At 40.1% G+C, this 15,390-nt stretch overlaps 1 protein-coding gene across 3 annotated transcripts in view; it reads right to left on the minus strand.

Moving 5' to 3' along the window:
* The window catches only part of rasa3 (RAS p21 protein activator 3), a 290,025-nt gene that overhangs the window by 55,659 nt on the left and 218,976 nt on the right, over positions 1 to 15,390 (minus strand). For all 3 annotated transcript variants that reach the window (XM_039744665.1, XM_039744666.1, XM_039744667.1), the window contains exon 11: positions 10,404 to 10,552. In XM_039744665.1, coding sequence (XP_039600599.1) covers positions 10,404 to 10,552 — 149 coding nt within the window. The remainder of the gene's footprint in view (positions 1 to 10,403; positions 10,553 to 15,390) is intronic.

The raw sequence follows: 15,390 nt of genomic DNA on the forward strand, positions 1-15,390 counted from the left end.
TTCAACTGAAATACAAACAAGGTTTCTGCCCGACTTATCAGCTGTGTCAAAACATTGGAAAGAAAACAGTATGCCATAGTGAACTCATTAGCCTTCCCAATTTTAGTTTTGTTGTTAGTCTTTGTTTTGTTTTTTCTTTTTTTCCTAATGTTTTTTTTTTGGCTGTAGTTTTGTCAGTTGTTATTTTTTGTTAATTACTTGCCATTATTGTTAGCCTGTTTTAGTTTCATTGATAATTCTGTAGTTACATTCATTGATAATGAGAAGGTATTCACTAGGTTATAGCCCACAGGATTTACATTCATCAGGAATGAATTACCTGAGAGTGATTTAATCGCCTGTTGTTATGATTTGGGGTTTTTTAGTTTGTTGAGTCTATGTTAACATATATTTTGTAATGTACTTTAAAGTTGGGATTATTTGTGATGACTATTTATATAGCCTTTTAGTACTTTGCTTTTACTCATGGACGATACTACAGTGGTGTGAAAAACTATTTGCCCCCTTCCTGATTTCTTATTCTTTTGCATGTTTGTCACACAAAATGTTTCTGATCATCAAACACATTTAACCATTAGTCAAATATAACACAAGTAAACACAAAATGCAGTTTTTAAATGATGGTTTTTATTATTTAGGGAGAAAAAATCCAAACCTACATGGCCCTGTGTGAAAAGTAATTGCCCCCTTGTTCAAAAATAACCTAACTGTGGTGTATCACACCTGAGTTCAATTTCCGTAGCCACCCCCAGGCCTGATTACTGCCACACCTGTTTCAATCAAGAAAGCACTTAAATAGGAGCTGCCGGACACACAGAGAAGTGACAAAAAGCACCTCAAAAGTTAGACATCATGCCAAGATCCAAAGAAATTCAGGAACAAATGAGAACAGAAGTAATTGAGATCTATCAGTCTGGTAAAGGTTATAAAGCCATTTCTAAAGCTTTGGGACTCCAGTGAACCACAGTGAGAGCCATTATCCACAAATGGCAAAAACATGGAACAGTGGTGAACCTTCCCAGGAGTGGCCGGCCGACCAAAATTACCCCAAGAGCGCAGAGACGACTCATCCGAGAGGTCACAAAAGACCCCAGGACAACGTCTAAAGAACTGCAGGCCTCACTTGCCTCAATTAAGGTCAGTGTTCACGACTCCACCATAAGAAGGAGACTGGGCAAAAACGGCCTGCATGGCAGATTTCCAAGACGCAAACCACTGTTAAGCAAAAAGAACATTAGGGCTCGTCTCAATTTTGCTAAGAAACATCTCAATGATTGCCAAGACTTTTGGGAAAATACCTTGTGGACTGATGAGACAAAAGTTGAACTTTTGGAAGGCAAATGTCCCGCTACATCTGGCGAAAAGGAACACAGCATTTCAGAAAAGAACATCATACCAACAGTAAAATATGGTGGTGGTAGTGTGATGGTCTGGGGTTGTTTTGCTGCTTCAGGACCTGGAAGGCTTGCTGTGATAGATGGAACCATGAATTCTACTGTCTACCAAAAAATCCTGAAGGAGAATGTCCGGCCATCTGTTCGTCAACTCAAGCTGAAGCGATCTTGGGTGCTGCAACAGGACAATGACCCAAAACACACCAGCAAATCCACCTCTGAATGGCTGAAGAAAAACAAAATGAAGACTTTGGAGTGGCCTAGTCAAAGTCCTGACCTGAATCCAATTGAGATGCTATGGCATGACCTTAAAAAGGCGGTTCATGCTAGAAAACCCTCAAATAAAGCTGAATTACAACAATTCTGCAAAGATGAGTGGGCCAAAATTCCTCCAGAGCGCTGTAAAAGACTCATTGCAAGTTATCGTAAACGCTTGATTGCAGTTATTGCTGCTAAGGGTGGCCCAACCAGTTATTAGGTTCAGGGGGCAATTACTTTTTCACACAGGGCCATGTAGGTTTGGATTTTTTTCTCCCTAAATAATAAAACCATCATTTAAAACTGCATTTTGTGTTTACTTGTGTTATATTTGACTAATGGTTAAATGTGTTTGATGATCAGAAACATTTTGTGTGACAAACATGCAAAAGAATAACAAATCAGGAAGGGGCAAACAGTTTTTCACACCACTGTATATTGTTTCCAGTGGCTGGGTTATGATCATTCATGTTTCCCAGTCCTGCACCTGGTTGCCAAAATTTTTCTGCCTACTTTTTATTATCTGGCAGAGCTTCTGTTGCCTGTTGGACTCAGGATTGGGTCACTGCATTTTGCAGATGATGTTGTCCGGTTTACTTCATCAGGCCGTGATCTTCAGCTCTCTCTGAAAAGGTTTGCAGCTGAGTGTGAAGCGGCTGGGATGAGAATCAGCACCTCCAAATCCGAGACCATGGCCCTCAGCCGGAAAAGGGTGGAGTGCCCTCTCAGGTTTGGGGGAGAGATCCTGCCCCAAGTGGAGGAGTTCAAGTATCTCGGGGTCTTGTTCATGAGTGAGGGAAGAATGGACCGTTAGATCAACAGGCGGATCGGTGTGGCATCCGCAGTGATGCGGGCTCTGCATTTGTCTGTCGTGGTGAAAAAAGAGCTGAGCCGTAAGGCAAAGCTTTCAATTTACCAGTCGATCTACGTTCCTACCCTCACCTATGGTCATGAGCTATGGATAGTGACTGAAAGAACGAGATCGCGAATACAAGCAGCTGAAATGAGTTTCCTCTGCAGGGTGTCTGGTCTTTCCCTTAAAGATAGGGTGAGAAGCTCAATCATCCGGGAGGGGCTCAGAGTAGAGCCGCTGCTCCTCTGCATCAAGAGGAGTCAGATGAGGTGGTTCAGGTATCTGATTTTGTGTTGGCTAGAGTTTTTGTCCGCTTCCTAGCTTTATATTAAAACATAGAAAAGAAGGCTCCTTTAAATCTGCCATGGTTTCATGTTTCCGGTTCCAAAATGACCACTTCCAGATAATTAATAACATTCAAACATGCTGTAAATTTGACTTAATTAAATTGTGACTTGAAATATGAAAGATCTGTGAAAAAAAAACTCAACGTGTTTAACAAATGAGAGGAGACCACTTAGTCAATCAAACTTGTAATATAAGCTATCAACTAAGCTATCTCAATATTCAGTTACTTTTAATCTAGGCTGAATGTGATAGGAAAAGAAACTAACAGGAAACTTATAAATGGAAGCCCTGAGTAGAGTTCACAAGTACTTGCTTCATTCACTAGTAGACACAAATTTAATGTGTCCAAAGAAGGCAAAAATAATGTGCAAAGGCACAATCAATAAACAAGAAAAGCAGGTGAAAAGTCTAAAAAGATCAACTCTGTCAATTCTGGAAATTACTTAGAATATTAGATAATGTTATCCGCAATAAAGCCACAAACCTACTTCTACAATGTGTGGCAAGATAAAAGATAAAATTAGGGCAAAAAAATAAATAAAGAAAGAAACGTGAAATGTGCATAATCAAATGTACTGACAACAATTCAAATGTCCGGAATAGAAAGGCACATATGGAATCATTAAAGCAGCTTCTATACATCATTTCAATTTTCTAAACCTGTTAATTTCAATCCAGGGTCATAATGAGCAACTGCCAGCCTTGATAGCATCTAGTGCAAGGCAGGAACCATCACCTGATGTGATATCCATGCATATCTATTTCAGAGCACACACACAAAAACACCAATTAACTTCAAATGTATATTTTTGGGATGCAGAAGTAATTTAAAGAACCCACACAGGAAAGGAGAGAGCAAGCGACCTCCAGTCAGACAGTGACAAATCTGAGATTTGAATTCAGGCTACTGGAGCTATGAGGAAGTAATACTTGCTACTATGTTCTTGTTGTTGTTCTAGTGTGGGGCAATCTTGTTGTGCCCCACACTAATCTACACTCCATGGGTGACAGGGCCTTCAGCTGTATAGCGCCCAGACCTACCGAAATTAATCATGTCAGCTGACTCCATGAATTCTTCTAAAAAACAACTCAAAACTCATCTGTTCAGGAAGGCTTTTAGCTCTACTTGACTCTATTACCCATCTTTCAGTTTACCTCTATGTCAAGATGCTCATATAACCTGTGTGTGTGTACTAGACCATGAATTATGTTGTCTGTTAGGCTTTTTTTTTATTTACTGTCTTAATCTTCTTTATTTATTTATCTGGTTTGTACAATGCTATATACTGTATGCTTTAATAGGTTCCGGCATCCCAAAACCTTAAACTGGAATAACTATATTTGTAAACAAACAGACAACCAATTAATTCAGTTTTATTTTGTTGCTTGTCCATCCATTTTGAACCTGCTTAATCCAATTCAGACTGGCCTATCCTTTCATCATCTCTCTATATATAAAATCCAATGTCTGTCTGTCTCTCTGTCTGTCCACTTTTCACAAGAGAACTGCTTAATGGATTTAGATCAGGGTTTTTTCTATAATTTGCTTGAACATTCCAGTTGATTGTGCGACCTTTCTCAGTGTGCTAAATATCATAGTTTGCTTGCAGTACTGATATTTTTTCGCTAATCCGAGAGAGACGCAGTGGGCTGAGGGCAGGGGGAAGCATGACATCAAGAGTGTGGGCTGGGCAGGGCCCTCCTCGCTGTCCTGTTTCACTACTTTGCGGGCGAAGCTGTGGGGGATGGCTAGTCAGCTATAAAGCAGAGACCAAGTTTAAACGGGACAACAGTTTTATAAAGGATTTGTTCATTATTTATCCATCGATTTTGAACCTGTTTGTCCAGTCTAAAATCATAAGATGCTTACCTTGGCAACACTGGGTACAAGGTTGAAATCTAACCAAGACTGATTGCAACACATTAATTGTATTCGCCCCTCCCTCACTCCCCACACTACTATCCTTGTTCATAGCCTTGTCACTTCTCGTCTGGATTATTGCAATTCCCTTTTCTTTGGTCTTTCTCGCAAATCTGTTTATAAGCTTCAGCTGGTCCAGAAATTAGCTGCCGCATCATTACTAGAACCCCCTCTATTCACCATATCACTACTGTTTTGCAGCAGCTTCATTGGCTTCCAGTTCAGTTCCGAATTCAATTCAAAATTCTCCTACTAACTTTTAAGGCTATCCACAACCTTGCCCCTCCATATCTGTCTGACCTCCTCCATGTTGCCATTCCCTCCCATACCCTTAGATCCTCTTCTTCCATCCACTTGACTGTCCACTTTGTCCGTCTTACCACTATGGGGAGCTGAGCATTGAGTTGCTCTGCTCCCTATCTTTGGAACTCACTACCACCTGAGCTTAGAAATATTGAATCATTTTCACTTTTCAAATCTAAACTTAAAACTAATTTGTTTAGGACTGCTTTTTCTCTTTGATTACAATTGCTCTGTCTGATTTTAACTTTTGTATTTTACTTTTGTTTATAATCTGTGTTTTGTCTATTGTTTGGTGTCCTTGAGTGTTTAGAAAGGTGCCTACAAATAAAAAAAATGTATTATTATTATTATTATTTTTATTAACACAAATACACTGACACAAACACTCTTATAGTCACTTATACCAGGCCAATTTAGAGACACTAATAAACAAAACACACACACCCTTATGATGTTTGAGGAAAACTGGAACACCCTGAGAAAAACGGCACAGGGTGACAAAACTAAAATCCATACAGGTGGTCAGGAATTTGAACCCAGGAATACAAAGCTATCAGACATCAGCACTAACCACTGTACTAGTGGGCTTCACCTTTTTTGTTAAATATTCCAAATGTATGTTTAATGTGAATATAATTCAGTGATTGGGCGTGAACTATAATAAATAAGGTTTAGACTTGAAACTATCCATCCATAGGCTGACATCCTACTGCTTGTCATCTATATGTCTTTGATTAAATACAAGTAGGACAACCAACCATTATAAATGATGTAAGTGTTGGCATTTGTATTTTTCTGTTTTGTGATGAACGCAGACTTGTCCTTCATGGTAGCTTTTAAACTTGTATTTGCAGCTTTTAATATAGTAGACTCTGGCTCTTGACTTGGATAAGCAGTCATTAAAAATTGTGGGATGAAGGGATACACAACGTAAAGCTAAAAAATATATTTGGATTTAAACGTGGAAATCTCTTTGTCTTTCTTCACATGACTAATAAGGTGCTGAGCTGCTGGAGTTTCCCAGCAGCATCAGGAACAAGGCAAGAAGATGGGGATGACAGTCCATTCCAGAGTACACTAACAAACACACAGTATATGAAGTCAAGATATGATTTCCTGTCTTGCACACCTTTTGCAAGCGGGACGAAAATCAAAGTCCACAGAGAAAAATGCATAACACCACAACAGGTGCATGCAAACTCTACTAATGATTCTGGAATTCAGAGGTAACAGTTCTAACCACTTTGCTACTGACTCTGCAGTATACAGTCTTTCAAAATCTGTTTAATTGAAGGGAAGGGAAAATGAAGCCTATTTCAACCACGAAAGATGCAAGAAAGGTACTGCCGAGACATGGGGATACCAGTACTGAACAGGGGAATTGCAAAGCCTTTGGCCGTTACTAAGGAACTTTACAAAATGAGCAAAGAAAGCCTGAGAAGGGCATGGCCTAGTAATTTAGACACTGGGCTTTAAAGGTCCACTTCTTGCTATTAATTCAATTTATAAAAATATAGCTGAAGTTCACGTTCAACTTTATTGTCATTTGTGCGATGCAAATTCTTACAAGTTACAAGTCCACTCAGAATAATAGCATGAATACAATATCAATGAAAGAAACCAAACACACACATAGATACAGAAGCATTCAGAGAGAATCCATCCATCCATTTTCCAACCCGCTGAATCCGAATACAGGGTCACGGGGGTCTGCTGGAGCCAATCCCAGCTAACACAGGGCACAAGGCAGGAACCAATCCTGGGCAGGGTGCCAACCCACTGCATGACACACACAAACACACCCACACACCAAGCACACACTAGGGCCAATTTAGAATCGCCAATCTACCTAACCTGCATGTGTTTGGATTGTGGGAGGAAACCGGAGCGCCCAGAGGTTAACCCATGCAGACACGGGGAGAACATGCAAACTCCACGCAGGGAGGACCCGGGAAACGAACCCGGGTCTCCTAACTGCGAGGCAGCAGCGCTACCACTGCGCCACCGTGCCGCCCCTTCATAGAGAATAACATACTGTATTATATATTCAATATAAACATAAATTAATTTGTAAGGTAATTATTATGATGACAGGCTCTTCGGTAACCTTATGATATGTGGATAGAATTTGTCTCTGAATATAGTGGTGTGGGTGCTAAGGTTCTTATACCTTCTGACAAAAAGGAGATTTAATTGGCTGAGATAAGCTGTATATGTTTGGTACATGTGTTGTATATGTTCAGTTCAGATAGCAGCTGGGTCCTGGTAATATTCTGTGCCATCTTGACCACCCTCTGCAGTGCTTTACATTGTTGAGCCAAGCAGGTGCTGTACCAAGAATCTAAAAAGTCAATGAGGAAGGACTCTATTGTGTATGTGCAGAAGTTATTGAGAACAAATGGAGAAAGCTGTGGTTTCCTGAAAACTCTGAGGAAGTAAAGGTATTTGTGAACTTACTTGACAATAGCTGAAATGTGCTGTGGTCTATATTCTACATCCTGGAGTCTATGACCAACTCCTTAGTTTTTCTGAATTTAAGAGTGAGATTGTCATCCTGTCCCCACCTCTGTAAGCTATTTCATCATTGTTGATGATCAGACCTATGATAGTATTGTTACTAGCAAAATTAATGATAGAACTGGCAATCTGTTTGGCCGCCCACTCAGATGAAAAGGAGTACAGAATGAAGATCAGCATATATACCTGTGCAGTGTCTGTGTTGATGCTTGCGTGGAAGATGTGATGACTCCAACCTGTAAATGCTGAAGTCCAAAATCCTATTTCACAGAGTGATGCTAAGTCACAAGTTTAAGAGATTGGTAGTCTGCTTTGCTGGTATAAATGTTTTAAATGCTGAACTGTAGTCTACAAACAGGACTCTGCCACAGCAGTTTTCTGTTATCCAGATTTGTCAAGTTGGTATGAAGTGTAAGAGAAATGGCATCAACTGTAGACTGGTTGCAACAATTTACAAACTGTAAATGGTGCATGCTATGTAGAATATTCTGTTTAATAACAGATGTCCCATGACAAGTCTCTTAAATCACTTCATCATGATTGGAGTGAATGCCACTGATCTGCAGTCATTCTGACAGTTAACTTTTGTTTTCTTAGGCACAGGGATAACTAACGTCCTTTTTAAGCAGCTGAGGATGATAGATTTTCTCAGCAAAATATTAAAGATGACCCTGAAGATGTCAGCTTATTGGTCACCAAAAGTTTTTAAATTGTGTCCTGAAATTCCTGCTTGTTTTGCAGACATTAACTCATCAAAAATGCTTCTTACACTACTCACAAAAATGGAACAGGATGAATCATGTGGGACTGCAGACAATTGAATAATGCACTGTTTATTATGATCAAAATGAGTATAAAATTCATTAATTACACAGGGGGAGAGAAAAAAGGTTGATGATATTGGAATTTTAGTTTACTTTGTAATCCATAAGCATCTCTAAACCTTGAAATTTTGCATGCATCATTACTACTGCTATACTCAGCCTTCAGTTTATTACTGCACTGATGGTTAGTTACTTTAATTGATTTTCTTTCTTGAATGTTCCCAAAATGCTTCGCTGATGCCTTCAGTAAATTCCAGATGACACCTTTAATCCATGGTTTCTTATTAGTTAAGGTGCTAATTGTTTTTGTAGGCATACATTTGTCTACACATTTTTGAACCCCTTACAATGTTTGTATACTCATCTACATGTGATGAGGAGTGTCTACCTATTCCCTAATTTCCTCAGTCAAAGCAGTTCTGCAGTTTTTTTGGTGCCTGTTTAGTTTAGCAGCTGGCAAGAGAAGTACTTATGGGTGATCAGACTGTTCAAGATTGTGTCTTTTATTGAGCTGTAGGAGTGATCCAGATTATTAGCACCCCTTTTGAGACATAACATGCTAATGATGAAGTGTCCAACAGAAATAAATACTGCAATTTCTCAATATGTAATCATCTGCATTTTGTATTAGTAATGTATAGATCATTCAGTGAATTATTGGAGTTGGTTTGTGGAGGAATGTAAAATGCAACTGGATAAAAATTTGAGAACTTTCTTGGAAGTTAAAACAGACCCCATCCAGAGCAAGTCATATCTTGTGCCCAGTGCTGCTAAGACAGTGGCTCTTCACAAACTGAACAGAGTCAGAAAATGGATTGATGAATAACAAAAAAATATGTACTGTAGTTCTGCATATGCAAAACACCATGAGAGAAAGTTAAATGTAAAATGGCACTTGTGCCTCCTCCAGACCGCGAGGGGGCGTCCGTCCTGGTTATGTTGGGGGCCTCGGGTACAGGGCTTGGAAGCCCAGCCCTGTAGGGACCCATGGCCACTGCCAGGTGGCGCCCCGGTGCCTGAGGAACCCTGGAGCCCAGCGCTTCCGCCACACCAGGAAGTGCTGGGGGGGAAGAAGACAGGAGACACCCGGACGGCTTCCGGGTGCACAGCCGGCACTTCCGCCACACAGGGGTGTGTCCAAAGGGGAGTGCCGGGAAGCAGCTGGAGCCCATCCGGGTTCCTACTTAAGGGGCCGCCTCCCTCCAGTCATCGGCAGAAGTCGGGTGGAAGAGGACGTAGCTGGAGGGAGGACTAGAGGCGGCCAGGAGAAAGGCACTGGAAGAGTGTGGCCTGGACATTGGGGGAATTGGTGTTGGAGGTACTGGGGTGTGTGAGTGCACGTTAAAATTGTAAATATTATTGTATAATAAACGGTGTGTGGTGGAATTATGTTGTCCGTCTGCCTGTGTCCGGGTCCCAGTCCACACACTATATAAAATATAAGGCTATAGAATTTCAGCCAAGGTCTGAATTCAAGTGCAAATACTATAAATAACACAATGAAACAACTGACATACTGTAGGTTACCAAGGTTTGAAGGGAAACTAGCATCTTTACAAGTTAATTAAACAATTCAAAAATTTTTTTTGTTCAGGATACTTCAGCTAATCTCTAGGTACATATTACTCTATAATTTAAGTCTGAACACAACATTTGTGTAACAGGAAATATAAGCACTCATTACTTGGACTTTTGATTTCAGCTTTTAAGAATCACCAGCTTCAGCCATCACTAACTTCAAAGGTTTGTATATGACTGAACTGGAAAGATTTGGCAGGGAAAGTGCTATAATTATATCCCATTAAAATTCTATGGCCTTCCAAAATTGTGCTGTTTTCTTTTAAGCAGTTGCATATGGCATAAGTCACTTACTAAATCAAATACGACAGAAATATTATAGCGTGGCACACTCTCTTTCCAAAGAAACTTTATTCAATGGTCATTTAGACAAAGCTATTCATCAAAGAACTAAACAGAATACTCACAGGGTCCGATTCACTTCTGCATTTGCGATGGCACTGAGGAAAGGTACAATCTTTCCACAATGAAGAAAAAGCCGAACAAGGGGTACAGCAGCTTCCTGTTTTTCTCTGCAAATCTCACCCAGCACATGAGCAGCAGATGCTGAAACAGGCTGTGGATGGAAAGTGAACACATGTTTTTAGTGATTTCCTAAAATAACACTTTCACAGTTTCAAATTATCCCTAAAGATAAGCAGCATTCATCCTTACTTTCTGGATTCCAACACTTTGAAGTTTCACATGTGGACTCAATGGGAGTGGATGTTGAGAGCATGTGCTGATAGCATGTTGCTGCACCCACCAAACAGCAAACCACCTGGACTGAGATCAAGTGTAGTAGGTGACAATTATTTTTTACAGCGGCTGGAGTGCCAATCCTGCCACTAACCCCCAAGTTTTTCCTGTAAGTCGGAGGACCTGCTTGTCGAGCTGGGTGCAGATTAAACGCATACCCAGGACAAAACAGTTGCATGTTAAGGGCTTTGCTCAAGGACCCAACGGAGTGGAATCACTTCTGGCGTTTACGGGATTCAAACCGCCAACGTTCCCATTGCCGGCGTAGATCCCTAGCCTCAGAGCCACCACTTCGTCCATACAATCTGCATACATTTGTGTCAATGGCAGAAGATCTTTTGAAATATTTATTGATTTCTGCCTGGGCTTTACTCATAAAAAGTTAGGAAGGAAAGAGGAAACACTAGCTTTGGGGCACTTTTACAAAGCTAATAGGCCACAAATGTGACAAATGTGTTATTAATTCTACATTATTCACTATCTCACAGTATTGTAAAAATTTGTAAAGAACTACCACAGGTATAGGAAAAAGTATGATGGAGGTGCGCCTGTATACATACCTATAAATTTGTCAAAGATTCAGGTAGTTTACTGTAGTTTTAACAAACTGAAGTGCAGTTGTTCCACCACTTTATTGTTCTGGGCAGCATGATAAATTGGTGTATTAGTGACATACAGCCAGATGGCACTTCAGGTGAATTGTATTGTTTTTTTCTTTCATTTTGTATTGCTTTTATTTGATCCTTTTTTGAAAAAGAAAGTTCCAGGATTACTTTAATTAAAAATGCAGATCATGGTCTTTAAAACAGAATGTTGCCATTTCTTTAAAATCTATTGGATTGTGTTAATGCGGCTACAGATTCTCGTTTTGAAAAAGAAACCATTTTAAACTCCACAAAAAATGGAGCAGGAAGTTGCCATTTCTTCAAAATCAATAGGACTGTTGCAATCAGGACTGTAAAAAGTGCTATATACAGTGCATCCGGAAAGTATTCACAGCACATCACTTTTTCCACATTTTGTTATGATACAGCCTTATTCCAAAATGGATTAAATTCATTTTTTTCCTCAGAATTCTACACACAACACCCCATAATGACAACGTGAAAAAGGTTTACTTGAGGTTTTTGCAAATTTATTAAAAATAAAAAAAATGAGAAATCACATGTACATAAGTATTCACAGCCTTTGCTCAATACTTTGTCAATGCACCTTTGGCAGCAATTACAGCCTCAAGTCTTTTTGAATATGATGCCACAAGCTTGGCACACCTATCCTTGGCCAGTTTCGCCCATTCCTCTTTGCAGCACCTCTCAAGCTCCATCAGGTTGGATGGGAAGCGTCGGTGCACAGCCATTTTAAGATCTCTCCAGAGATGTTCAATCAGATTCAAGCCTGAGCTCTGGCTGGGCCACTCAAGGACATTCACAGAGTTGTCCTGAAGCCACTCCTTTGATATCTTGGCTGTGTGTTTAAGGTCATTGTCCTGCTGAAAGATGAACCGTCGCCCCAGTCTGAGGTCAAGAGCGCTCTGGAGCAGGTTTTCATCCAGGATGTCTCTGTACATTGCTGTACTGTAGTCATCTTTCCCTTTATCCTAACTAGTCTCCCAGTTCCTGCCGCTGAAAAACATCCCCACAGCATGATGCTGCCACCACCATGCTTCACTGTAGGGATGGTATTGGCCTGGTGATGAGCGGTGCCTGGTTTCCTCCAAACGTGACGCCTGGCATTCACGCCAAAGAGTTCAATCTTTGTCTCATCAGACCATAGAATTTTGTTTCTCATGGTCTGAGAGTCGTTCAGGTGCCTTTTGGCAAACTCCAGGTGGGCTGCCATGTGCCTTTTACTAAGGAGTGGCTTCCATCTGGCCACTCTACCATACAGACCTGATAGGTGGATTGCTGCAGAGATGGTTGTCCTTCTGGCAGGTTCTCCTCTCTCCAGAGAGGACCTCTGGTGCTCTGACACAGTGACCATCGGGTTCTTGGTCACCTCCCTGACTAAGGCCCTTCTCCCCCGATCACTCAGTTTAGATGGCCGGCCAGCTCTAGGAAGAGTCCTGGTGGTTTTGAACTTCTTCCTCTTATGGATGATGGAAGCCACTGTGCTCATTGGGACCTTCAAAGCAGCAGAAATTTTTCTGTAACCTTCCCCAGACTTGTGATTCGAGACAATCCTGTCTCTGAGGTCTATAGACAATTCCTTTGACTTCATGCTTGGTTTGTGTTCTGACATGAACTGTCAACTGTGGGACCTTATACAGTATAGACAGGTGTGTGCCTTTCCAAATCATGTCCAATCAACTGAATTTACCACAGGTGGACTCCAATTAAGCTGCAGAAACATCTCAAGGATGATCAGGGGAAACAGGATGCACCTGAGCTTAGTTTTGAGCTTCATGGCAAAGGCTGTGAATACTTATGTACATGTGCTTTCTCAGTTTTTTTATTTTTAATAAATTTGCAAAAACCTCAAGTAAACATTTTTCACGTTGTCATTATGGGTTGTTGTGTGTAGAATTCTGAGGAAAAAAATGAATTTAATCCATTTTGGAATAAGGCTGTAACATAACAAAATGTGGAAACACTGATGCGCTGTGAATACTTTCCAAATGCACTGTAGATGAACATCACATTGATAGCAGTTAAAAGTGTTCAGGGATACTTAAAATATGTGAATCTTTCAAGATTTTGACCCTTTTGTAATAAATGCTGATTAGACATTGAAGTAAGCATTTCACTGTACTTTGTTCACATGGCAATATTAATGCTAATACTACCACCACTCATACATTTGTTTTGTCACATAGGTGGGGAGAGGATTCACAGTATTGTGATGGTAAATTGAAAGCTTTTATCCACCATAAAAAGAGTAAGGGTGAGAAGGGCATTAGTCAAGGAGGTCATTAACAGTCTGTATGAAATGCAAAGGAATTATGGTGATCACTGATCAAATCCTTCCTTGAGTGAGGAGTTGCAGAAGTAACTGCAAGACAAGCAGTGGTTAATTGATCAGGCAAACTTTTTTATAAATAGTAGTTGAGGAAGAAATGAATTAATACCAGATGTTCCAAACAAAAAATGCTTTAATTCTTTTGAAATGAGAGAATATTTCTTTACTTTTTGTGTAGCATACAGTCAATTGATCATGAATCCCAAAAAATATAACAGTTTTGCTAGAAATACACCGCATGTGTTTGGCACAAAATTATTGTTTTTGCTGTGTTTGTTCTGTAGTTTATGTTATTAACAATTATGCCCAAGATTTCCTTTCTAAAGATAATTCTGCATTTTCATCTACCGTACCAACACTTGCCTGATTCAAACTACAATTCAGTTTACTCTGAGCTGTCCTTTAGTGCTACAGTGGTTAGCACTGCAGGATAACAGTTGGCTCCAAATAATGTGTGTGTGGCATCTGCATGTTTTGTCTGTGTTAGCATCGGGTATCAAAGTTGACATTTTTGGTCTCCATGCTAAGTTACATGTTTGGTGTGAGCATGACATAGGGCTTTATCATATGATTGTTACCCACCCAGAAGCATGTTGGTATCAGCATTGCGCAACGGGGATGCTTTTCTCCAACAGGAGAGAGAAATCCTGGAGATACATCTGGTACAGTTTACCAAACAAGAACATCTGCAGCTAATGATAAAAGATCAACTCGACTGAATTATAACAGAAAATATGAAGACCAAGGGATTAAAGTGCTCAGGGAACTGAGCTGGTGAACATAAGGTTGCACGTTCAAATCCCTCCTTATCACACAGCAAGCTGGTCTACCTATAAACATATTTATGTTTGTGAGTACTGGTATACTGTTTTGAATAGTGAACAGCATGAAAGTAGCTATATAAAATAAAGGTTGCCACACTAATACTTTAGAGACTACTATTAGAGACTAATAGTTGTTGATATCAGGAGAAACTAGTGGCTTGTAGCCCCTTTGCTTAGAAATGTTACCCGAGTGTCAGAATTTGAATGGAGGTCTTACATTTTTAAAGTCTAGACCAAAGTGTGTTAGAAGCAGTGGAGAGCCCTATCTGCCTGAGGGGGCCCTGGTACTAACTCACAAAGCAAGCAGGTATTCAGAAATAAGAAGGTAATTTCAAAATGTGAGATACAATTTATTTTCAGTTGGATAATCTGGGCATTTAGCCACAAAGGAAATATGGGCAGTACCAGTTGTAATATGAGGAAGTAAGATGATAACAGCTGGGGGCCTAGACTGCTGAGCTCGGCATCAGTGCAAGCTTTAATGTTTGGGAAATCCTGCCAGGTTGAGGCTGACCTTAAAGATAACTTGCTTTAAGATATATATAAATTGGTATTTATATCTATATTTGAAGGGTTTGCCTCTTTGGCAAGGGATTTCAAGGGACAAAGTTGTACCCATATTTGCACATGACAGGAAGTAATACCAGAGGAGTAAAAAAAGGAAATCACAAATTAGTAATTAGTACTGTAGGAAAGCAGAATTAGATAGATAGATAGATAGATAGATAGATAGATAGATAGATAGATAGATAGATAGAAAGAAATTTGCCCATACTAGAAGAATGCATAATGCGTAAATATAGAACAGGCAGCTCCTGACTAGTCAAAGAAGGGTTCGAGGGGATCTAGTGCTGCAGGAAGGCATTCTGAGATGGCT

The sequence above is a fragment of the Polypterus senegalus genome, chromosome 2, assembly GCF_016835505.1.
Source record: "Polypterus senegalus isolate Bchr_013 chromosome 2, ASM1683550v1, whole genome shotgun sequence".
In the NCBI taxonomy this organism is placed as follows: Eukaryota; Metazoa; Chordata; class Cladistia; order Polypteriformes; family Polypteridae; genus Polypterus; species Polypterus senegalus.